Below are 23,880 nucleotides of genomic sequence, written 5' to 3' on the forward strand. Positions count from 1 at the left end.
GCAAGAATGCAGGATCTTCTCACATTTAAAAAATAAAATGTGAAAGACAAATGCTTTCCATTTGCTGTCAAAAAACAGTAGCCTTTGGTTTGATGCACTTTCACCATTACTTGTTAAAGGTTACAGATTCTGAGACCACTCTGAAAGAGGAATCTGAATTCTAGGATCACTGAATTCTACATGCAGGCACTCAGACAAAATACAGGGCTGTACACAACACCTCTTCCCTGCCATTCTGTACTTTGTTTTTTCAAGTTCTCCTCCTCAATATTAGCATAGCAGCCTCTCAATGGAGGCAGACCTTTTTTCCCATCTTCATTCTCTGGACTGTACACCCTGACAAGTGGCAAGAGACACTCAGGCCCTACTTGTATCTCCACCACGGAGAACTCACCCGAGATTTTGTTGCCAGATGACGTTGGACCAGGTGTAGATGCCATAGGACAAGGTGCAGACACAGAGGAAGGTATAGTTTGTCCCTTCAGTGAACTTGCTAGAGGTGTCTGAAAACAAAAACACTTCAGGTCAACACAGTCTGAGGATTAACAAAGGCCCTTCTGATCTTGGTCTGATATGATGAGAGTCAGGCAAAGACTTGAGAATGAACTAGAGCAAGTACTTGGCAGAACCTCCCATCTTGGGTCCAGATGTCTTTACAGTTAAATACAGGGTCAATGCTCAACTTTTTCAACAAGTCTCTTCCAGAGGCTGGTAAGCTTCCATGTGCAACAGCTCACTGATTCCAGGAGACAGAGACTGCTGGCATGGTTTTCCAATGTGTGGGAATAAAACCTAGCAGCTTGTCCACCATTAAGAAATGTTTTCAATAAAATATTAATAAAAATAAAACAGGGAAACTGTCTCCCCTGATTACCTGACACTTCTTTTTGGTCAAATTTGGGTATATTTAACACAGTTTCCTTTGTTAGCTGCAACCCTTACTGATGCAAGGCCATGGCCATTGGAAAACTGCAAGATTCTTCCAAAGAGAAAAGGCAAGACATAACAAAGATAAACCTGACCCTACCCTGTCAAGGTCACAGATAAATAAATGCTTTGCCAAGAATGTATGGCAAGCTGTGAAAAGAGGCTGTTAGATTACCTGTTCACCAACAATTACACCCCAAACTTTACCGAACATGCCCAGGTACAGTAATCCAAAGGAAAAGAGCTCTATACCAAGATACCTGTTTAGCTTGATTTGTAGCAACAGTTGCCAAAACCTGGTGGACTGCCTGGGCTGCAGAGTGAGGAACTGATGATCTTAAAAAGAAAAATTAAAACGTTAAATGAATGATTATTCTAAAAGTAATTTGCTTGCCTCTCAAAAAGCTCAGCTTCCAGAAGTCTCAAACAACCACCGTTATTACAGATTCCACACACAACTCCAAACGAACAAATCTGATTAGGGAATAAACCTCTTAAATGAATCAGACACATTTAACAAAGGAAGACTGCAAATGCATTTAAAGCTCTAGACTTAAGTGATCAAGTCTTCTCCACACACTCATCTCTGAAGAGAGTCAAGCCGTTCTATTTTACGAGCATCCGATGAAAAATCAGCAGGTAAGGGGATTACAATTTTATGCCTAGTGGATAACAAATGTAAGAAGCTTCCTTTATAGTGCAGAGCCTAGACAAGTGCACGCAAGTACATTCAACTCTCAGAAATGCTGAGCAAGGTGCGAAAGCTGTGGGAAGAAGAAAAAAAATAGTGCTTCATGTCTTTGAAGTGTAGTATAAGAATTAATGAAGTCATGACAAGAAGTGTGATAAGACTAACCTACCTTCTCCAACTTAAGTTTGGAATTTTGACCATGAAATAAACTGTACAGCAGAGCCCACAATTACTGCAGCATAACAGCTGCTTCTAAGGTGAAGCATCCTACATGCTGTGGGCCATAAATGCAGTTAATCACTATAACAGCCATCTAGTTTTAACATCTCCTCAAGTCTGTGGCTCACCAGCTTAGTGCCAGAAGCCTCCAGAAGCAGAACAAATTCAACACTTGATTGCATTCTCTTGGTCTCTTACCCAAGTAGAGTCCTTCCATCTTGACACAGGCCAGGTGTTCCCTAATGCAATAAGGGATCTCTATTCTATAGGAAGGGCCAATTGGCACAAACCCCAGACAGTAGGTGAATCCAGGCATTAAAAGTTCTATGTCTCAAAGCACGAGAACTCCCAGATTGCATCGACTATTTGGTCAGCTACGGGCTGGTTCACAGAAGATTCCTACTGTATTCCAAAGGAAGAGGACACATGCATGCAACAATGATTTATCTCAGACTGAGTTTCGTGTCTTTAAGATCTTCACATTTCTATTAAGTCCTTCCTTCCAGCAACTAGATCTCTTTGTGTTGCATGGCCTGGATTTGCCTTTTGCCCAGAGGGAACAGTGTAAGAGCACATATTTCAGAAATTTCAGGTTAGCACTGGAAAGAGCCCAGTTTGGGAAGATGCAGCTCTAAATTTCAAGTTCATACAAACCCTGGACACAGAATGACACACGAAGTCTGTGAAATTCATGATAGCGAGGCACCTTTTTTCCAGAAAGGTCTCAAGATCACTTGACCCACAGCTTCTCTGACGATACAAAGGCTGGTTTTGATTTCAGTTTGAAGACTTTATATGAATAATTGGACTGGGACCACCAACACACCTAGTCAAAAGTCACTGCAAAACTGGTAACAACTGAAAAATCATTACTACTCAACAACCTGAAGAGTGTGCTGTGATGGCGAAAGACAGCCAGTATGTCTGAAGTAACAAAAACTAGCGTATTAACTTTGCTAGGTGAATGCTCTTTATTTTAGTGCTCAATCTGACTGCCAGACACAGGTTCATTTGGGTAGAATTTTTAGTTAGTACTTTTTATGAGGTCAGCTGTAAAATAAGACTGTAAAAAGCCGTCAAGATATCTATCTGGTGCTCTGCACATTAGAGAGATCAATCGATACTGTGAGTCTAAAGCTTTTTCAAAGTAAGACAGGTCTTTATCTACAGTTCAAGTGAACACCAATCTCAGATACGTATCTCTCACTCATGTCTTTGTCTATGCACAGCCAGCACTCTTTACTTTTTTCATTGTATATTTGATGGAGACAGGAGACTCTTTAAAACAATTTTACAGATAACCCATTTAAAGCAGGTGGAGAACTCTTTCCTGCCATAACGCTGTTCTTAGCAAAATTTCTCAAGCAGAGCTGTTGGAAAGTTTAATTTTCAAAAGGTATTATTACATCCACACACACGCCCTCAACCAGTTTACTACTTTTAGGAGAAAACACAATAGTAAACATATCCCAAACTGTTTCCTAATTAAAATGCAGAAGAATCCCTGGCTTAACTTTCAAGGTCATCAGTTGAGATCCACCTGTGTAAGACTGCTCCATTTTTGAAAGGCTGCATCACAAGAATTTCACTTCCTTCTTTGACAGTGAAGAGTGTGTTTCTGTTTTTTAAACAAGTGTGTAATGTAATAACAGAAGTCATCCCGAGAGCTGCATGTATAGCCCCCAATTATGTGGACAAAGCATTTGCAGCTCCACATGGACTTTAATCAGATACACATGATGATTTACCCTGGTTTTAATGCCTTTGCACCATGACATAAGTGCAGTAATGCCAAGTTTGCTCAAGGCTTTTCAGTAATGCCCTTGCTGCTCCAGCCCAGAAAAAGTCACGTATTATCTTGGTCTTAAGCAATGGTAGGAACATGGAGCAAAGACAGTTTCAAGGTCAGTACCATGACAGGGAAAGAGACTAGTGCTGTGGCTGATGACAGAGCCTGTTGATAAGACAGACATCTCTGGAATGAGCTGAGCTGGCTGTTGTCTGTAGGAGGCAGAGAGCAGGAAAGCCAAGAGTTACAGCTAACTCATGAAAAATCTTAAATTCAAGGTTAAATTCCAGAAGCCAGCATTCATAATTTCCTCACAAGGATGACGGCTTTGCAGCTCTATATTTTTCCAAATTGATCAGCCTTTATTGACACCTAGCCCTTTGGTAAAGATTCTTATTTCAAGAAATTGAAGACAAGTTTCAAAAGAAGCAAGCGTGCAGTTCTCCTCTCTGTGTGAGAGTCAGGGAACAGAAAGGAGAGGCTTAACCCCAGAGGTTTTCTCTGTAACAGACAAGGAAGTAGAAAGAAATGGACTGCTTAAGCTCACAAACCAAGGACGGTGACAAAGAGGTGCACCTCCCTCACAGAAAGAGGCAGAACAGTATAGGTGACTGGAGAGACACCAGATCCCAAGTGCATGTTAGCAATCAAAGCACTAGATTCCACCAGGAGGGAATGCACTAAAATGTATTTCATAGACCAGTGGAGAAGGATGTTAATACCGGTCTTGTTGTTTGTTCATGCCAAACGTTAGCAAATCCTCGAACGACCTGGAAAGAAAATATTTCTTCCTTTCATTACACAAACTCAAGGCTTAATGTAAAGTGGATACATTTAGAGATAAGTCAGAACACATAAAATACTACTGCTGCTCCCCACTGGTGTGTGCGCTCTACTGCAAATATTAGCAAAGGCTACCAGAAAAAAGGGGAGAACCCACTTACCCTATTACTGCAGAGACGGCTGGAGTCAATGCACCAGTCTTCAGTTCTCGCACATTTACCACCTGAGGAACGTTTTTCAGAGTTGATTCAGTCAAGGAGGTGCTTACAGCTTTAAGGGAAAAAAAAAAGGGGGTAAATATCTTCTCCATATTAAGCATTGCTATCAATACAGTGTCTCAGAGTAATGCCAGAAGAAACCCAGGTAAGTTTCTAGAAGGTATATCTGGCCCAAACTGTTGGCCATCTCAGCCTTCACTAAGGACACTAAAGAAGTGGGCAGCTTCTCACAGAGCTCATACATTTTTCCTTGTTGGCTGTCCAAATCTAATTATACTTACTAACTGTCCCTTACCTACATCATAATATCATGGGTTAACAGAAATGACCTACCTAATTACACCCCGGCATCTGCCAGAATTCACATCATTAGTCCATTTTGTGCACTTATGCTCTCCTTGGGCAAGGAAAATAAACTAAATTAATTCTTCTACCAGTAACTGAATTTTGTTTCTTTTTCTGCACTGATGTTACAATATTGCAGAAGCATCCAGGAATGTCTAAAACCAAACAAAAAAAGCTTAAATTGGGGAACCTTTCTTGTATCAACTCAGAACCTTACAAACATACCCAAAGCTTAACTCAACAGTTTAACTTTTCAATATTAAAACTCTTTTACAGTACACATTGGTAACTGCATAGCTAACAAAAAGAGTTATTAGTATGGGCCAGCAACGTCATTTCTCTGCTTTCCAACAGTGTCTAGAGTTTCTTGCATGCAGATCAATTGGTTCTCCAGCTGTGCAAGAATCTCTTAAGTCATTGACTTCTCCGCCAGAGCACAGATCAGAAGGGGTACAATGAAACCTGAAGTGGGAGTTTTTCAGGTATTTTGTACTAGTAGCTTACAGGAAGAAGGAAGACAAAAAAGACTGGATAGCTCAGAGGCTGCAACATACAGAGATGTGTTGCACTGTGATGGTCTTCTCCTTTTCAAGCACTAAATTCCCATGAAATTCACGTTCAAATGCTCAGAGGTCACTTGGATAATTAGCCATCCTTTTACCTGGGGCCTGGCTAGCCATCTGCCTCCGCAGAGCTGCTGCAGCAGCTGCTTGTGGTGCTGGAACAGTGACGGTGGGAGCAGGGGCCCCATGCTTCACAGTCTTTGTTGCAAGCATTGTGCTGTCTGCCCCTTGTGGTATGATTCTGTTTGAAGACGTAGGCACTATAAATGCAAACAAAAATATTACAGCTCATTGTATCTCTTCAACTCAGAAAGATGTGAAAGCCTTTGATGAACTACAGTTCCTGTGAGTACACAGCTTCCTTTTGACAAGGCTGACCCACATGCTTTTTAAACAATCAACTCTATCTGGCACAGACAGTTTCAGTATTCCAATGAATTCAGCAAGTAAATCGAAGCAGCTGTCATTTCAATGCATTAGATGACTTTCAGTTTGTTGTTACAGTCAATTCTGCTGACAGCTTATTTTTCATTTAGGGAGGTTCATGTTCTCTGGCTACAGAGATAAAAAAAAAACCTCTCAGACAAGGAAGCATATGCGAACAGTTCTTACTGTTTCTGGGCTCACTTAGTCCACTCCCAACAAATGCAGAAGTGCTTCAGTCTCCTGTATTTTGAGGCATTATTTTAAGAAATATTTGCCCTTAAGGCAAATTACTAAAGGAAGACAGTGCCACCTACAGCCAGTACAATCTAAAAGTAACAGGCTGTCAAAAAAGTACAGCCAATGAAGCTCTGCTAACTACTTCTGGAAACTTGGGAACATAAACCTGCATGCTGCAATCTCATTAATCCAGGACTTGAAGCACTGTATCCATTACCAGTGCTTCAAGATACTGATAAGAACATGTACAGAACAAGAGACTGCAAAAACAACTCACACAAAGTACCCAGGGAGGAGTGCTGTTTCCCAAAGGGCAGAGACTGAGCCATCAAACCAGGCTGGACAGATGGAGTACGGACCACAGGGGCATGGCGAGGGACTTGGACTGGAGCAGCCTCTTCTTCCTGGTCTGCCACCTGTGGGTCCTCGTTTTCCAGAGACTGGGAAACTGAGGATGTTGAACTGACTTCATCCAACTCTTCGTAGTATCTTGTGGACAAAAAGGCGGATCGGGACAAATTTGCTGCAATACCAGAAAAAAAAGAACCATGCGTGTGTGTTAAAGTGAGGGAACCATCCAGCCTGACAGACATACATCCCATTTTAGGATGCTATTCTATTGGCCTGTTTTAACCCTACATTGCTAGGATTTGACTTCTTAACTGCCAGGAAAAGCAACTTTCGGTGAGACAGTAAATGAAGGAAGTTCTTATTGAGAGCAGATGAGGGAGCAGGAAGGGAGAAGAGGGCATTGAGGAGCCAGACCCTGCCAAAAACTGGTGCCCACAGCAGATAAGTCACCCTCCTAGAAAGCATTTCAGACTTTTATGGTAGCTAAAGGTTTACCTGGAGCTGTAGACCTAACTGGTGGAGTCTTCCTCTTGGCTAGAAAATTCCTCAACTGTGCCTGTTTCACAGGGGATAATTTAGCTGGAAAATAGAAAAGTTACTAGTCTATACCAAAGCGCAAGTAAATAATAATAAATAAAATCATTTATCCGTGAATATCAGGAAAAGACATTACCAGGTACTTTAGGCAGTGGTTTGGTGTGTGATTCCAAGGTAGTTTTCATCAAGGCATTCCGCAGGCTTTCAAGGTCACTGTCGAAACTGGGACATGGCAGAGCAGTGAAAAAACACAATCAGCAGAAAGAAACCAACCAAAGCAGGAACAAAAGAGAGCCAAAAGGAGTCACTAGAACCACTGGCTTAGAACAGTTGGCTCCTTTAGATACTGTGCTATTTAAACACACATTGCTTGAATTACTTTGAAGAGTCAAAGAGCCATTCATTTCTTCCCCCAAATTCAGACAAAAACAGCAGTGCCTCAACCCAGAGGTTTAGTTGTCCTGTTTACACTATTATAAAAACGTAACTTTCAGGGGAAATTTCTGATAAGCAAACACTGCATCACAGAACAATGAGCTTCTGTATTACCTGGCCATAGCTCAGTACCTGTTTAGGACATCCTGCTCTCCCCTACCACGTCCACAAAACATCATTCTTTGGAGGACACACCCTTGCATGCTGCTGGGGACAAGAGCAGAGTGGCAACACCACTCACAAACTAGTGTTTCACATACCTTTGAGCACTGCTAAGAGAAGACGTATCGCTGGGAACACTCCACTGAGATGTCTGGTTATACAATCGGAGCTGCTGTAGGCTGTTCACCAATTGATTTAGTCTCTTCCTCTGCTGATTGATTATTTCCCGGTTATTAGCCAGGGTGTTAAACAAGGTCTCTCGCTCAGGAACAATCAAACGCCTTCAGACAGCAAATCAAGAGACAGGGATAAAGACCATGCTACATATCTGGCCACAAGCAGACATGTCTATACAAAGCTGTTTGTTGGTTCTAGCTACTTAAACTCCATGAAGTCAAACACAGTTTGGTCTGAGCACCACTGCAGTTCTGTTCTTTTCAAATGCACATTTCTCCTTTGGACATGCTGAAAGTTTATTCATTTACTAGAATATGTTATCTATTAGGAAGGTTTAATTAGCTACCACCAGTGTGCTTGGTCCCTAAGGAGTTTATTTTACAGGTTTTTCCATAAGCACTGTTTACGTCATGCAGGGAGATGCAGCAAGCACGTAACAAACTCATGAAGCCAAGTTGTGTGAACCTACAGCTTGCCAGTTAGGTATCTTAGCTGAGCTTTAATCATAAATCCCTCAAAAAAAGACTGTACTATGAAATGGAAAAAGACTTTTGTCTGTTGATTAGGGACTAACATCTGAATCACTGACAAGTTCCTCACAGTTCTGTATTCCAATTTCAGTTACGTACTTCTGCTTTCTCTTCTGTTCCAGGTGCCGATCCCACTCCAAATCCAGAACATCATTCACATCCTGGACAGCAAACTTCACATACTGGTGCAGGCGTCTAATTTCCTGCCATGTAAAATAAAAACAGACTTTAATTGACTTCAGAAATCTGTTTCAGCTGAAGAAGTTGAAGACCCATTGGCTCATTCAGTCCACGCCATGTGACACTTTCCCATATTTCTGCCTGGAAAGTTTTATCCAGCACAACAGAACTCAACACAATGAAAACTTATTTATTAATTAGCAGAGGAGTATGTAACATCCTCGGCCCAGTCATTTTATCCCAACTCTACACTAGAAATAAGACTTTCCATAGTGTTTGCAAAATACTGCCAGGGCTTTTCAGAAAGGGTGGTACAAACATCAGGCATTGTACAAAACAAACCTTATTTCAAACCTTTCCAACAGATGAGTCACTCGTTCCCACTTTACACTGTTGAAGCATCTAACAATTATAGGTGATCAAAGCCTGGCACGCTATTCACATGGCTCTGGGATACCAGCATTTACAGATTATGATTCATTAAAACATTCAGGAATGCTCATAACTCCCACATTAAGGCAAGGAATTAACTTGATTTTTATAGGTAGAAAAAAAAAATAAGGCACAGAGAGCATAAAGTGACTTATCCATGACCACATGGTTGCACAACTGGCACAACTAAGCCAGAGATCTCTGGCTACAAGACCTGCTCCCTAAATGAAACCAGCCTTCTGTCTCATAATTGTCATCCCTCCAACCTGTCACAGCACGAACATCTCTTTAATTCCAATCTCGTAAAATGGAAACTGCACTTGGTTTCAGCCCATCTCAACAGAATGTTCCCTTAAATGCAATGAGGAACCAGCCAAGTAACATTGTTTGGGAAGGATTCCATGACAACCATTTTCAAGATACAGCATGAAATTTAAATATGGCATACCCAACCTGAAACCAAATCCAGTACTACTGTGGGCTTAGTTTACACATTACGAAGCACAGGTTTCCTCTCCAGCTATTAAACATCATACAGCGGCAGCTCTCTGAGCAGCAAGTCAATATGGCTGGATATCAGAAAAGCCCCAGGGTCTTTATTTTATTTTTTTTTTAAGAAGCTTCATTTAAAGCTAGCATAATAAATTGATCAAGAGAGCACTATTGAGCCAGGAGAAGAGGGGTGATGCAAACTGAATAAAGTTTATGTCAGATCAAGCTGTCTTTCTAACATACTCCCAGAAACTTGACCTGAAAACTCTCCTTACATTCCAGTTCATTTCCACTTCCCTCCTACTCTGTCGTTCTTTCCACGTGATCGTCTGTCTACACAAGTGAAACATGCCTTTCAAGTTTATCAGCCCTCTCAAGTCACAAGCATAAGCTCGAAAAGTCACAGGAAAATGAGACAAAGAAGGCAGAAAATTAAGACTGAATCAATCTGCAGAGTCCAGGTGAAAATTACATATCAGACCTAAAGGAAGTTGCTTCATGTCAGCTGATGCCTAGTAACTGTGTGCACGTTCTTAATTCCTACTGTAACAAAGATGACATTCAATTATGTCTTCAGCCTGCTAGTCAAACTCCTTAAGGAGAACTTATCAATGTACAAAAGACCAAGTATCATTTGGAGAGCACATTCAGCCTATTTTGCCTAGGGTTAAATAGCCCTCTCAGTGCTTCACCCCGGTTTCTTTCATGCCTTTGAAAGCCTCTTCAGGAACTGCTGGTTATCTTCTCCTTTGTGCCCAAGCTTTTAGAGTATCATTTAACTTTAGGCTCAGTCATCCACAAAATTAACCACACAATTTCGGTAAATCATAGTAAGTTATCAAGTTGTTCTAAAAGGCACTTTTAGATACAAGATACAAGTAATTCCAAGAACTCTTCCACAACGTGTTGAAAAGATATTCCTTTAGCTGAAATCCCTGAACAAACATTACAGACTTAGAAGGAACAGGGAGTCAAGAGTCAGGTACTAAGATTAGAACGGACTTGGATCTCAGGTGAGATACTTCCCTTCAGCAGGAATTTTGTCTCATTACAGACAATGTTGGCTAATGTCAACAACTCGGAGAAGCTTTAGCAGAAGATTTTCAGGATATGCTGCAAACTCGGAGAAACAAATTTAATCACATTTTTACCACACTGTGTCAGAACAGCAATTACCTAGGGCAGAACAAAACCACTGGGCACCTGCACACAGAAGTCTCACTTATCTCATTTAAACCTCTAGATTAGAAGCTGGTTAACATGCTTCATACCTGGAGCTGTGCTTCACTCTTGGGATCCAAGGGTTTCTTATAGAGCAAGCGTAAATAGCCCAAGCTACGATTCCGCTCATTCTGCTCTCTAGCCTCTTCTACCCCTGCAAATCCCTCCAGCAAAGTTGTCTTCAGAATACTAATATCTCCATGAAGAGACTGCAAACAGAACAGATGGGATAAGGTTCAAAGTAACATATTTTCATTGCCATCTCTAACACAGGAGCTCCTGCAAATGCTTGTCTGAAAGAACAAATACAAACGTTGCCCCCATGTTAAAGTAGCATATTCAGAGGTTCCATCTACCTTGGTTCAGCACTAGCAGGTTAAATGGAAACACCGGGTGACAAACAGTCATTGCTGAGCAGTTAAGTAGTTTGAAGATGCTCAGACACAATGCTCACCTCTGTTGTCTCTTTAATTTCCAAGAGGAAGGTATGAAGATCATCTGACTCAGTTCGCAACATTTTCATTTCCTCTGGAGTACCCACTTGGAAACAGGCTTTGGAAGTCTGGGCCTTCAGCTCCTCCATCTCCTTTTGGAAATGTGCAATCTGCAAAGTCGAGAAGAAAGTACAGCCACTAAAACACAGCAGGGTCTGGAACAAAAGTCACAGATTATGTTTCTACAACACCATCAAGACCTCTGACTTTACAGGAAAAGCAGGAAACTCTTCTTGCACAGCAACAGGAAGGAATACCCAATTTTTCCAGAGCAGCAATTGAAATTAAAGATGACTGACAGGACACACAAACAGCAAGTACAAAACAGGTTGACTATCTTGTGAAAAATTTCCATTCTGATTCCTAAACTATTGAAAGACCTCATCAAAATACATGTGAACCGAAAAGAAATGGCTGTGCCTCTATACAGTGGTCTTCCAGCTTCTAAAATGAAGAAAACTGCTTGAAAAAGTTCTCACCTCCTCTCTGATTCCTGCTATGACAGGGTCCGAATCCTTCCACTGGTGGACCTGCTTCTCTAAAGCAGCACTGGGGACTGCTGATTTGCCCTGGAGGAAAAAAAACAAACAACCTCACTCCAATATTAAGAATATAGCTCTAGCAACAGGGAGTCTAGAGTATCGAAAAAGGCCTGCTGTTAGAGCTCCATTCAGACACCAGTCACTAGGGAGGCAATTGTCATAAGCATAAATATTTGTTCCACTCTATACTAAAAAAAGTACGTGCACATTCCAGGTAGCACTACAGACTACCTGAAGATACGTGCCTAAAGCTTTGTGAGAGCAAAGGAAATCTTTGTGTGCTGCTCTGTGTTACTGTTTTGATTTTGTTATCCAAAGCCGGTGTCTCTCAAGAAACACCATCCAGACAAATCTTGCCTGCTTATTAGCTAGGAAAGTAGTTAAACCTCATTTCCAAAGCATTGGTAAGAATTAGTTTCTACAACTCTGATCATGGCAACATACATGAAAGTTGGTCAAAGTTATGTGGAGAACATAGTTTTAGTCCCACTCATTAGCTAATTTATGTATTTTACATCAAAAGCTATCTAGTTCTTGGACCTAGGAATATTCATTCAGTCCAAGGAATTCTAAGCAAGTCACGAGCAACAGAAAGCATTCCCACTCTAAAAAATCCACTCAAATTCTCATTACCGGAGTAGAGCTTGGCTTCGCTGCCGAAGAGTTAGTTTTGGCTGTCTTCTGTAGTAAAGAACCTGAAGGCATACTTTGAGCAGGACGTGCCACTAGAATTTAAAAAGAGAAACAGTAATTTATGAACCTACATTAAGCTTGAGAAAACTGGTTGTGATCAGACTGGTTAATTGCCAGCATCAAATCCAGCAGTGATAGAGGTAGAGGCCCTAGTGAAAGAAAACATCTTCCCCAGGTGCACATTTACTCCCATTCAATTTCTCTGCTAATGGCAACACCTGTTACTCCCAAATATCTGGCTGCACATTCCTGAAGGACCCCAAGGTCCCCAATCACACAATCAGGTGAGAGGTGGAATATTATTCTGCTACCAGATGGATGCGATACAATTTAAACTCGCTTCTGAACACTGAACTCTATATGTTCCAGATGCAAGTCAGGGCACCAATTTGCTTGACTGCCCAGAAACATTCTTAACCAGAGCTATATTGCAGGGCACTGAAAATGCCAGAACTTGTGGCAGAACTTAAGAAGTTGAGCATATTATTTCCCACATGGCTCTGTGGGGAACAAACTGCACAAATGGAGAAAATTCTCAGTTTCAGTACTAATCACAGCATTACGGTGTGCAGAACTGCTGCATCAGTAAATGCAGCAGAAAAAAAATAAGAGGATGTGGTGAGGTTGATTTAGTTTCTAAAACTTTCAGAACATTGTTTGTAATATATTGTTCCCAACAGGATGCATCAGGCTCCTACCTGTGGCAGGTGCAGGGGATGAAGCCTTCAGTGGTGTGGTAGGAGAGGCAGAGGGTGGCGTGGACTGACTCAGAGGACCTCCAGAAGCAGTTTTTAAATTGGTTGAAAATGAAAACATCGTGGAACTGGCATGACCACCACTGCTAGTGGGAGATGAGGAATCTACAGCAGAGAACCTGCAGAAGACACAGGGCATATTTCAGATCTGGACCAGTCCTGGCTGCTTCTCTCCATCCAAAATGAACCACTAAGCTCTAACAAATGAACCACCCCAGGGATCAGTAATAACTTACGCTCTAGATACAAAATCACAAGTGCAGCTGCTGGAAATGGTGGGAAGGCCCCTTCAGGGTTATTTCTGAATATCTGGAACCACAAAGTCTGCTACCATAGATCTCCTAGTGAGCAAAAACTAAATGCCATCAAAAACTGCTACCCTGCTTCAAAACGCACCTCATCATTTTGCACAAAAGCACCAAATATAGCAAATCTCAGTCACCCTTCAGTTCCAACCTTGCAGCAAAGTTCAAAGAGAAATTCTGCAAGAGAACATGAACTTCCATTCATCTTCAAACTCAGGCCCTCAAGGAAGCCAAGTTAAATTTTCAGCCAATTCACAAGCGTATTATTTGCTTTATATACAAAATATCAAATTTAAAAAGCCCTAAGAGCCACCATCAGATGCCGGTGTAGCAAAGACTGCCCTAATTAAAAAAAATAATCATTTGAACCATCAGAAATTTCTTAAGATACATTTACATGAAAATTGTTCTCCACAGACAGCAACTCCAATTAACATAGCCCTGCCTTTTGAACCATTCTTTCTGAGAAAGTGAGGTAAGTCTTGGGAGTTGGAGGGAAGAGAGGTGTATGAAACCTGAGAATGTTCATCACTCAAATCTGTTTTGCACAGTTTCTAATCAGTATCAGTTATCCTTCAGCTGGAATGAACTCTCAGCACAAACAAGCTTTGAAGACTTCAGGTCCTGTATTCACTGAGCAAGCATCTATTTAAGAACAACAACAACAAAAAAAAAGTCTGGCATCTCCTCTATTCAATACAGGAGTAGGAAAACAAAAAATTAACTATGGATACAGCTCCTGCCCAGCACTGCAAGCGACTCTTTAGGTTAGAGGTAAGGAACCTTCAACAAAGAGTGAAAGAAAATTGTGCTACCAGCAACATACTAAATCAGTCTCAAAAAAAAATCAAATCCCAGCATCCCTGAAGAGTTCTTCAACCAATTCACCTTGAACCACAGCACTGGATTAATGTCTCATGCCTATGAAGCAGACATGAAAAAAAAAAAGTCTCTGATAATTTGGTAAGTTACCAATATAACTTTTGGCAACTCCCTTGACTAATATTTTGTCCATGAACATCATCTCTAGCATGGGAATCACTGAGGGTTCCCCCCACTGCTTTTTTTTTTTTTTTTTAACAGCCGAAGACACCTATATCTTGGATAAAGAGGGGCTGCTTCAGTGCTTTTTTGGGTAGCAAAGAAAACAGCTGTCAGGGCAAAAAAACCAGAAACTACTGTGTGACCTTCAGAACTACCACACACCGTCCACATCTGGAGGGATTTAACAACTACCCAGCTACCACATTATCTAATTTATCTTTGTATTTACTTCTCATTGAGGTTCACTTTGACTGAAGAAGCTGAAGGGGCGAAAGACAACTTCTGCGCAATGGGTGTTGTGGAGGGTGGCGGCCCAGGTGAGCTGTCTGCAGCTGGTTTCAAGCTCATGGATCCAAAAGAGAAGGTGGTGGCAGTAGCTGCAGTGGTGGCAGACGGAGCAGCTGTTACGGATGACTTGGGAGAAGCAGAGGAGAAAGAGAACGTTCCTGCTCCGGGACTGGGAGCCACAGCTTGCTTGGAGGTGTCAGTGGAAAAGGGGTAAGGAGGAGGATCGCTGGTTGTAGTGCCAGGTGGCTTCACAGCTGAAGGCATAAAGGAAAAAGCAGCTGCTCCACCTCCTGCTGGAGGCAGACTTGAGGCAGGGGCAGTAGGAGCAACAGCTGGAACTGTGTCAGGCTTCAAAGAAGTCGGCGGAGTGGTCGGAGATGCGGCAGTACTTCCTGTGGGAAGATAAACAGGTAAAGAGACTCATTTGGTTGCACTGACTAATGGACGAAGGTACTGCAAGGCCAAACACTACGTGATGGGGCAGCTAGGTACTATCTCACTCGTTAGACACACCACAGAGTGAGAAAGAGAGAAGAGGGAGCAGGGCTTCCAGTCCCCATGTAACAAGTGTTACAGAAATCGCAAAAAAAAAAACAAGCCAGTATCAATACTGCAGTTTCCCCAAGTCTGTCCGGATTACTGTGGCCTGGAGTTTGCTGTGAAAAGCCTTCACCTTTCTCCACTGATTTTGATAAGGTTCGTGCCAGCTCAAATTAAACAGGCTGTCAGCACACTAGCCGGCCAGCACTGCAGAGAGGCAGGCTGCCAGGCAAAAGCATTCTGTTTGGAGGAGACGCAAGTTTGGGCTTATGTAAGAAAATGGTGGGTTTGCAATTGCTGCATGCAGGCAGAGAAGCAGAACGACCAACTGACCTGCACACGCCAGCATAAGAAACTGCTTACTTCATGTTGCATATCACAACCAATACACACTCAGAAAAAGCTACTGCTCTACCTGCTAACGCTGTTTTCACAGCACTGCAGAAAGCTATTGTTTAAATAACATCTTGCTGCAGTCAAACACTTCTGTTTACATCATCGCCTCCCATGGCAAAACACATGGAACAAAACCCTTCTCGTTTTGGGAGTGTGCAGACCCTGCTCTGGATCTTGATCCTTGTCACCAAGCAGAGCCTGCAGTCACTGCTGCAGTTTCACTCACACCACCTCAAAGCTGGGCAAAGGGCCTCCTACATGTAGAAGTGCTTTGGCCCCGTTCCCCAAAGGTTGCACATTAGAAACTAAGTGCAGTCTGCAGTGCTTGAGATCTCCTATGGTAAACAGGACTAAAAAATTTCACTCAGACGTGCAGAAGATGGAGAACTGTCCTGGGAGGAGCAGACACCCAAGAATTGCTTCCATTATTATTATAAAGAAAATTAAAAAACATTTTATGTGACTGCATACGTGTCTGAATATTGAACTTATAGAAAAAGATCCACAAATGCAAGAGTTTCCTTAGCCCACTGGAGCCCTTACCTGTTGATTTTGGCGCTCTCTCCCCTGCTGTCAGCAATGGCTCTGGTGTCACGATAAGCGATCTGACCCCTGGGTTTTGATTGATCATGTAAAACGGGCAGAGTACACCATCCGTGGAGAGCAAGATCAGAACGGGTGCTGGAGGAAGGGTCTTCTCATCACCTGCCACAGACCATACACATAAGCCTTGCAACCAAAGTTTCCTGTCTTGTTCCTGTTGGCATTGACACCATCACGTGTCTTGCTTACCACAACATTTCTTACATTTCTGCCTTCTTGCTTTAACTTATATCTTTGTTCCTGTACTTCCCCCTGAATGCCCTGTATTTTTTTTCCTTCTTTATTCTTCCCTATTCCTGACTTCATATAAATTCACAGATGAAAGACAAAAGGTTATTTTTGACAATTAAATATAATTTCCTGACTGTCAAAGCCTAACCTTCACCCATGAATTTCTGCGCCAAGCATTTTCATATTTTCAGGTAATCCTTTCTTTTCAGCTATATGCTGCTCCCTTCTTCAACCCTCAGTTCCTGTCACCAACTCTCCACATTCCACTGGGTCCTAATAGGTCACTAATACTCATATACATAAGGTAAGAAATAATTGCTTGATTGGAAGCTTTTCAAGTGTAAAGACAGCCAACATAAAAAAAAAAAAGTCCTGTAAACAACAGGCTGGTGGTTTGAACCTCTGATATAAAATACTTCCATTTTATGCAGCTTTGAGTTAGTCTGCTTCAGTTCAAGTGTTCTCAGGACAGTTGAAGGCCCTGACCTACTCTGTATATTTCTAAAACTTTTTGTGTAAATTTAAGCATTCTTAAAAAAAGAGTAAATCTAGGATGCAGGAAGAACTGCTATAATTTCCACTGGTGCTTTTCTTCTGTTGGCCCATGCAGGGTATGCCTACACTCCCTCTATTGGCTCTTGCTGGGGAAGGGCAGTTTCTACATGGAAACATGCTTCAGGACAAATATGGTTTCTTTTCAATCCAAGCTTGTTGTGAACTGCAAAGCCAAATAATGTGCAGCCAAAAAGCAGCTGATTACACTCTGTGAGAACACACAGAACGTGTCAGCAACAAGCTTCTCCAAAAACCTTTCTATAAACTGAGGTAGCACAACCTAGGCTTAAAAAAGCTGTTCTGACAGACTCCTTAATCCAGTAACTGTATAGATTAACAAAGAAAATACTTCAAATTCAATTTTGTGTTAAAGTACACAGTTTGACCTCAATTCCCTGCTGTAGTTTTCATTCAGGTAAAGGCTGCTGCAGTTCACAGTTAATCGGCACCCTCCTGTGCTCTTCAGGAATTCTTGACTGCAGTACCTTCCACTCTGCCTGAAGGCATCTTTATTTCAGCGCCTCTGGGTTTCAAGGGAGAGTTTTCAGAATTCACTAAGGTACAGCACAATAGCTCAGATGTATCTTCAGCTTCAGCCTCTGACAATGTGCTTTGAAGAGCCTTCAGGCAGCACAGAAGGTACAGCAATAATGCAGCTGGCTAGATGCAGAGCACAGCAGGGTTCAGTCAGTACAGGCTCTGTGCTTTAATGTGGAATTAAAACCTACACATTCACCTCAACGATCCTTGCTTTTACTGGTTTTGAAACTAACCCCTTTTTGTCCTTTAGATCACTGCAGATGTACTTAATACAAACAGTTATGCAAAATGACACAAGTTATGAGCATAATGGGGAAAGTCAGACAGGCAGTTTGAAATCCCTGATGTTAGAATATGACCCCTTTAAACTCACTGCTACCCCATTTCTGTAAAAAACAGACATAGCTCAGGTGCTTTCTCTTCCACATCTGTTACTGTAGCATCCCAGTCTGCTGCAGCCTTTCAGGAAGAACCGTATTTAACACCTTGCCATTTAAATCCCTACACAGAGGTAATCACACATGTGCTATGTGCTTGCTATAAAGATGAAGCACAGATTCTGTCAGAACCATCTCCCAGGACCCTAAGCACCGCCAAAAAAAAAAAAAAAAAAAGATTGCCCTGCAAAAATCTCTTATTTCTACCGTTGGACTATTCCACAAGAAAAATTAACAACGCTTACTGATTGGGATGGGCATGTTACTGGTGTAGTCCACAGCAACACCAACAGGCAAAGTATCATCGCTCTTCTCTGTCACAGGAAGTTCTGCTCTGCTGGAGTCCTCCAGAACCCATGACTCCCAGGTCTGCAAGAAGCAAAAATATTATTTCAACTACTGCTTTCCTGTGTTCAGTCTTATTCAGAACATAAGTCTACTACAGTTGAAAGATGCAATTGTAAAAAAGCTGGAGAGGATCTACCTGCCCTGCCAGGTAAACAAATGTCAGAATTATCAGGGCCCTCCACAGATTTGTCTGTGGTTTCTTCCCTAGCAATGTATGGCAGAGTTGAGGTCAGACTCAAGGACAAATAGTCAATGTTTTACCTCAATATGACCTCATATGAATCACTTTTTATTCCAGCAAACTTGACCACATTTTTAGATTACCAACCAAATCACAAAAAATAGACTTGGGGTACTTGGTTCACAGCATACTGTGTTTGTTTATCCCTTCTCCTTTGTGTCACTCATCTTCTGGTCACCTAAGGCTTACATTTACATTAATATTTTGTGCAACTCGGTTGTAAAAAGAAAGGCATTTGATTTTTTTAAGCATACCATTTTGTTATATTTCAGATACTAGAAAGGTTTTACTTGCTTAGATTTTCAAGAAACAGGAGGTACATACACACAAGTGCAACAGGAAGAAAAATATTACCTGATCTCCTTGCCTTGCTAGGATGCTGACTTCTGTGGAAGCTGCTGAAGCTGCCAGAACTAAATCCCTGTAAGCAAAAATACAAATATGACACTCCAGGGCAAGGTCCCCAGCTCCCCTAATCATCACCATATTCATATCTAATAATAAAGTTACAATAGCAACATGAAACTGACTGTTCCTCCCAAAACGTGTGACAGGGGAAACTGTTACAATACATGTAAATTTTAAACAATCTTATGTACCTGTATGAAGATAACACACGTTCTCATCAGACAAATGACTACGTCAGTATGGAGATATAGCATGCGAGAAAAATAGGCTGTACTTTATATATATAAAATAAAGCATTTTCAAAGTTGGAATTTCATTTGGCTCATATTCGGGTGTTACATAATTTACAGAAGGGAGAAACAACACAAGGAGAAGCCTGGATGACTCAGCCATGCACAACAAGGAAAAGACTGTCACAATTCATGCAACTCACCATTCCTCAACATAGTTGAGGAAGTAATGATGCTGTCTCTCTGTGCAGCTCCCATAGCAAGGCTCCATGAAATTCACAAACTTCTCCGGTCTCTTCTCTTCCTTTTTCTGTAAGACCAACATTGATAATTTACCTTCCAGTACAGAAACCAAATAATTTCACAAAAAACATGAGCGCATCATAGTCACAGGGTACAGCAATAATTGCCTATGTACTTCAGAAGAGAACAGGCATCAAAAACAAACCAAAAAACCTCCCCCCTAAAGATAAAGGGACAAGAAAAAGTTTACCAGGGCCTTACCAATATAATCAGGCCCCAAAACATCCTTAACCTAAGCAAATACATACAAAAATCCGTTACATATATTACAACTCTACATCAGGTAAGGTTTTTTCCGGAGTGTTGTTTCACACTGTAAGTCTTCACATCATAATTTGATGTCATCAGACAACAGGTTACTGGTAAGTTTCCACATAGATATTACTTCCTCCTCCTAGTCCCCGTCCAACACCAAAACCAAGATTTACAGTAGGATCTGTGACTGACCACAGCTGTTGCAAAGAAGCTGACTTAGCCCACATGAAACTGGAGAGTGGCCTTTGTTTTAGATACCCAACTGTCACCTTTTGAATGGATCACCTGGTGGTGTAAACCTGGTTTCTCTGGAGTTCATTAAAAGGATGCGAATGTCTCTCAGGTTTAGCCAGAGAAGGTGGAAGTCAACCTGGGGCTCAGCCCAACTTAATAGTATAAAAAGCTAAACAACTAGGATAAGAATTTTAAAGAGAGGAATAGACTTCAGTTGGTTTCAAACCACGTATTCCTCCCTAGCAACTGGGGACACCCAGCGTCATGACAGCGAGCACACAGAGACAGGTAACGGAATCATATTTGTACTGTGATCTAACCATAAACTGCAACTGCTGCGTTGTGCCTGTATCAGTATCTGTATCAGTTTTCTAAATTTGAAGTCCCATGTAACATCAAGTATCTTCCAATAAGAGAATCTGATATTAAACATTTTACCCTCTGTGCATGGAATACCTAAAAGAACCTGGTCAGAGACTCTGACAGTATCAAAAGCAACAAAGAGTTCTGTAGCTGAGACGTGTTTGCACTCACAGGCAATGTGGCTATGACCACGTCTGGAGGTGTTTCCAGTGTCCCATCCTCTGCTGCATACACAATAGTGAAGACGTACGTGCCAATCCACAGCACATCCAGAACTGGAAGAGAAGGAAACAAACACCTCTTGAAACACTTCAGAATACTTCGTCATACAGTGATTTTAACTATGCCCAGCACACAAAAGTAATGACTGCTAGCAAATAAGGAACACGCTATCCTCTAAATTACCAAGATTAAGAATTTCAATGATCTGTCTGCAAAGCATCAGTCATACTAGCAGGAAAACTATTTGATCCCAGGAATTCTAAATACAAACCAAAACCATGCATTTGATTTGCATCAAGAAATCACGGGCCAAACAGCACCACTGTTTCTAAAAACAGGTAATATTTTGACACACGCAGATGAAGTGCTTCTACTTTTCCAAACTTACTGTCTTGACACTTTATTGAAGAGTCAAAATGAAGAAATTAAACTTGCATGAAACAGGAGAATGGATTTATATCCAGAAATCTCCATGCTGAAGGGAGGTTACTTGTGATAGTACTGTTACAACAGTGAGCAAAAATTAATTTTTAAAAATGCGTGTTTAAAACATTTTAGCAATAGACAAGGAGTTTGGGCCACAGTTAGTTTTTCTATACAACCTAGAGATAAAGCTTTTTCCCCTCGAATAATTAAAAAGCATAATGTAATTATGTAACCAGGGTACTATACAGCAGCTATAACTAAAAATAACAAAGGAAGAATGAGTAGAAATATTTTAAAAGAGGAAGCATGTTTGAAAATAAATAGCTGTACCTTTAACAGGATTTTCTGGTTCATAAAAGTGAGGACAAGGGATTACTTTCTTCTCCTGTAGATTCTGTAAATAAAACAATCTTAAATACAAAGACCCCAAACAAATCCAACTGTAAGTTTTGGAGAAAGTCCAGAGAACTGCTTTAGAGCAACTAACACACTGCTTACCACTCGTCACATGCCACTCTGATGTCACTACATTTAAGCACTAGGTGCAAACGTCAAATTAAACCCAGCATTGGTGTAAGACATTTTAATAACAGTGAAATGGATGGGCATCATCACATGGCCCATGCCACCCAACCAAATTCTATAGCCAGAGATGCAAAGGAAATAAAGCCTGTTGCAAACCGGTGAGCAGACATCAGGTCTTACTGGCAACAATACTTACAGGCAGATACTGCACCACAGTGCCGTTTTGCCTCCCTACAGCCAGTTGTTTTCCCTTCGGGCTCCAACACACTAAGCAAAAAAGAGAATTTCATCAGCAGTAAGGAAATTACAGTTACAAGATTCCACAAAAGCAGGACCAGTAAGTCAGAACTGCGTATTTTTCCTCTGCAAAATCCCATAAAGCTGAACAATTAATTTGCCTTTTCAATTACAGACAGCAAGAAGAGCTGAATTTCTTAGCAAGCATACCAGTGAAGCTTCAGACAGGTTTAAACTTCCCTCACACCTGCAGCCATACAGCCTTACACTGCCCTGTGGGGGATGCTCACAGCCACTTAGGAATATAATAGCTTACATCCCAAACATATGCTTCAGTTGGCACAAGCACGTAGGGACAAATTAAACTGAAGAGAGAGGCCTAAAAGTTATATCAGAGCTGCAACAGAGATGCACAGATCGCACTAAATCTGGGAGAGGGGGGCACAGTGCTAATTATTGATGTGATTACATTAGTGCAGTTTAGGTTTACACCACATCTGCTCAGGATCAAAACAGGGCAGCGTGGCAATCATCCAGTCACAGAGAAAGCACGGATGCTCAGATCAAAACCCAATAGGTGATTACCACAGATTTATTTGCACGCTTCCCTGCAAACCACAGGCAGGCACACCTGTGGTTTCCAACTCACTGGCTGCAGCTCCTCCAATCAACTGGGAAAGAGCAGTTACATCACACCCCATTTTCAGAGCCTTAGGGATTTTAAATCCTTCCTGTTTGCAATTTCTTTTATTCTTTAAGAAACCACCTCCCTGAGACAAACTTTCTTAAGCCTACCCACCTCTATTCCTAAGTGTCCAACATTCTGCACCTTGCCCAAGGCTGCCACTCACCAGATGTAACAGCCACAGAGGACGGCAGCGTGGCGTACACTTTGACAGAGTCTGTGACCTGCAGGACGGAGATGCTGCCATCGGACAGGCAGATGGCCACCATGGTGGGGCTAGCAGGGTTCCACTTCAGGTCATTGACCATCGCTGCGCTTCCCGAGTCCTTGGCCAGTTTGTGATAAGCAAAGGGACGTTTCTGCTGTTTCGCCTTTTACAAAAGACAAATATTTGAGACAGTCAGACAGAGCATGAAAACAAGTTCTCACAAAGTCACAGTCCGAAGCAGTTCTGGCCTCCCAATAAATTAACAACTGATGGAAATAAGTTGGGCAACAGTTTTTAAGCTAAAAAGGGTACATTTACATTAGACAGTAGGAAGAAGTTGTTTACTCTGAGGGTGGTGAGGCATTGGACCAGATTGCCCAGAGAAGCTGTGGATGCCCCATCCCAGGAAGAGTTCAAAGCATGTTTTGAGTTTAATAAAAAAACTCTCCTTTACAAGACAGAGAGGCAGAAAATCCCACCCAAGGCATGACACTTCTTGTGTTCTAATCTGGGTCAAAGAAAAAAAACAAAACAAAACAAAAAAAAAAAACAAACTCTTTGCATGTACTTTACCTGATTAAAGAATGTGCGGACATCAAAAAAGCCGATGAAGGAACCGATGTCACTGGACATCATACAGACCGACAGCGTGAGGTTGTCACAGCTTAGAGCCAAGTGCTGCACAGGGAACTTCAAGGGAACTACGGTACTCTGGACATTCTCCACTTGAAACACAAAAGGCAAGTAAGACAGGATGAAGTGTACAAATTTAAAGAGCAAAAACTTTTAAAACAACGCAGAAAGGACAGGTTTATGCAAAAGTCACTTAACAGACAGTCCTACAAACAGCAGCTGTCAGAGCTAATGCAGAAAACGCACTGAGTGAAGGCAAGCCCCTTCTTCTCTATCTATACAGTCTCCAGAGTCATTCAAATTTCTCAGAAAAGAAAATGTCCCTTTCCTTCCTCAGTAATCTGCAAGAACTACTAAGCAGACGTATTTTAGGTTTTCCTTGCAATGCATATGGGAACTTTGGGTAGCACAGTTACTAAGGACA

The 23,880-nt window shown here is 41.6% G+C and overlaps 1 protein-coding gene across 2 annotated transcripts in view; it reads right to left on the reverse strand.

The window, feature by feature from the left end:
- Positions 1-23,880, reverse strand: part of NUP214 (nucleoporin 214) — a 43,343-nt gene that overhangs the window by 17,582 nt on the left and 1,881 nt on the right. For both annotated transcript variants that reach the window (XM_084298962.1, XM_084298963.1), the window contains exons 3-26: positions 23,397-23,548; positions 22,782-22,986; positions 21,890-21,960; positions 21,499-21,562; positions 20,692-20,795; positions 19,569-19,675; positions 19,082-19,148; positions 18,384-18,507; positions 16,316-16,477; positions 14,778-15,228; positions 13,143-13,318; positions 12,385-12,476; positions 11,689-11,778; positions 11,170-11,319; positions 10,766-10,924; positions 8,490-8,593; positions 7,782-7,964; positions 7,223-7,308; positions 7,045-7,128; positions 6,476-6,721; positions 5,634-5,795; positions 4,571-4,679; positions 1,188-1,263; positions 395-503 (exon numbers count right to left, since the gene is read on the reverse strand). In XM_084298962.1, coding sequence (XP_084155088.1) covers positions 395-503; positions 1,188-1,263; positions 4,571-4,679; positions 5,634-5,795; positions 6,476-6,721; positions 7,045-7,128; positions 7,223-7,308; positions 7,782-7,964; positions 8,490-8,593; positions 10,766-10,924; positions 11,170-11,319; positions 11,689-11,778; positions 12,385-12,476; positions 13,143-13,318; positions 14,778-15,228; positions 16,316-16,477; positions 18,384-18,507; positions 19,082-19,148; positions 19,569-19,675; positions 20,692-20,795; positions 21,499-21,562; positions 21,890-21,960; positions 22,782-22,986; positions 23,397-23,548 — 3,333 coding nt within the window. The remainder of the gene's footprint in view (positions 1-394; positions 504-1,187; positions 1,264-4,570; positions 4,680-5,633; positions 5,796-6,475; positions 6,722-7,044; positions 7,129-7,222; positions 7,309-7,781; positions 7,965-8,489; positions 8,594-10,765; positions 10,925-11,169; positions 11,320-11,688; positions 11,779-12,384; positions 12,477-13,142; positions 13,319-14,777; positions 15,229-16,315; positions 16,478-18,383; positions 18,508-19,081; positions 19,149-19,568; positions 19,676-20,691; positions 20,796-21,498; positions 21,563-21,889; positions 21,961-22,781; positions 22,987-23,396; positions 23,549-23,880) is intronic.

The sequence above is a fragment of the Netta rufina genome (assembly GCF_964035555.1).
Source record: "Netta rufina genome assembly, chromosome: 20".
Lineage (NCBI taxonomy): Eukaryota > Metazoa > Chordata > Aves > Anseriformes > Anatidae > Netta > Netta rufina.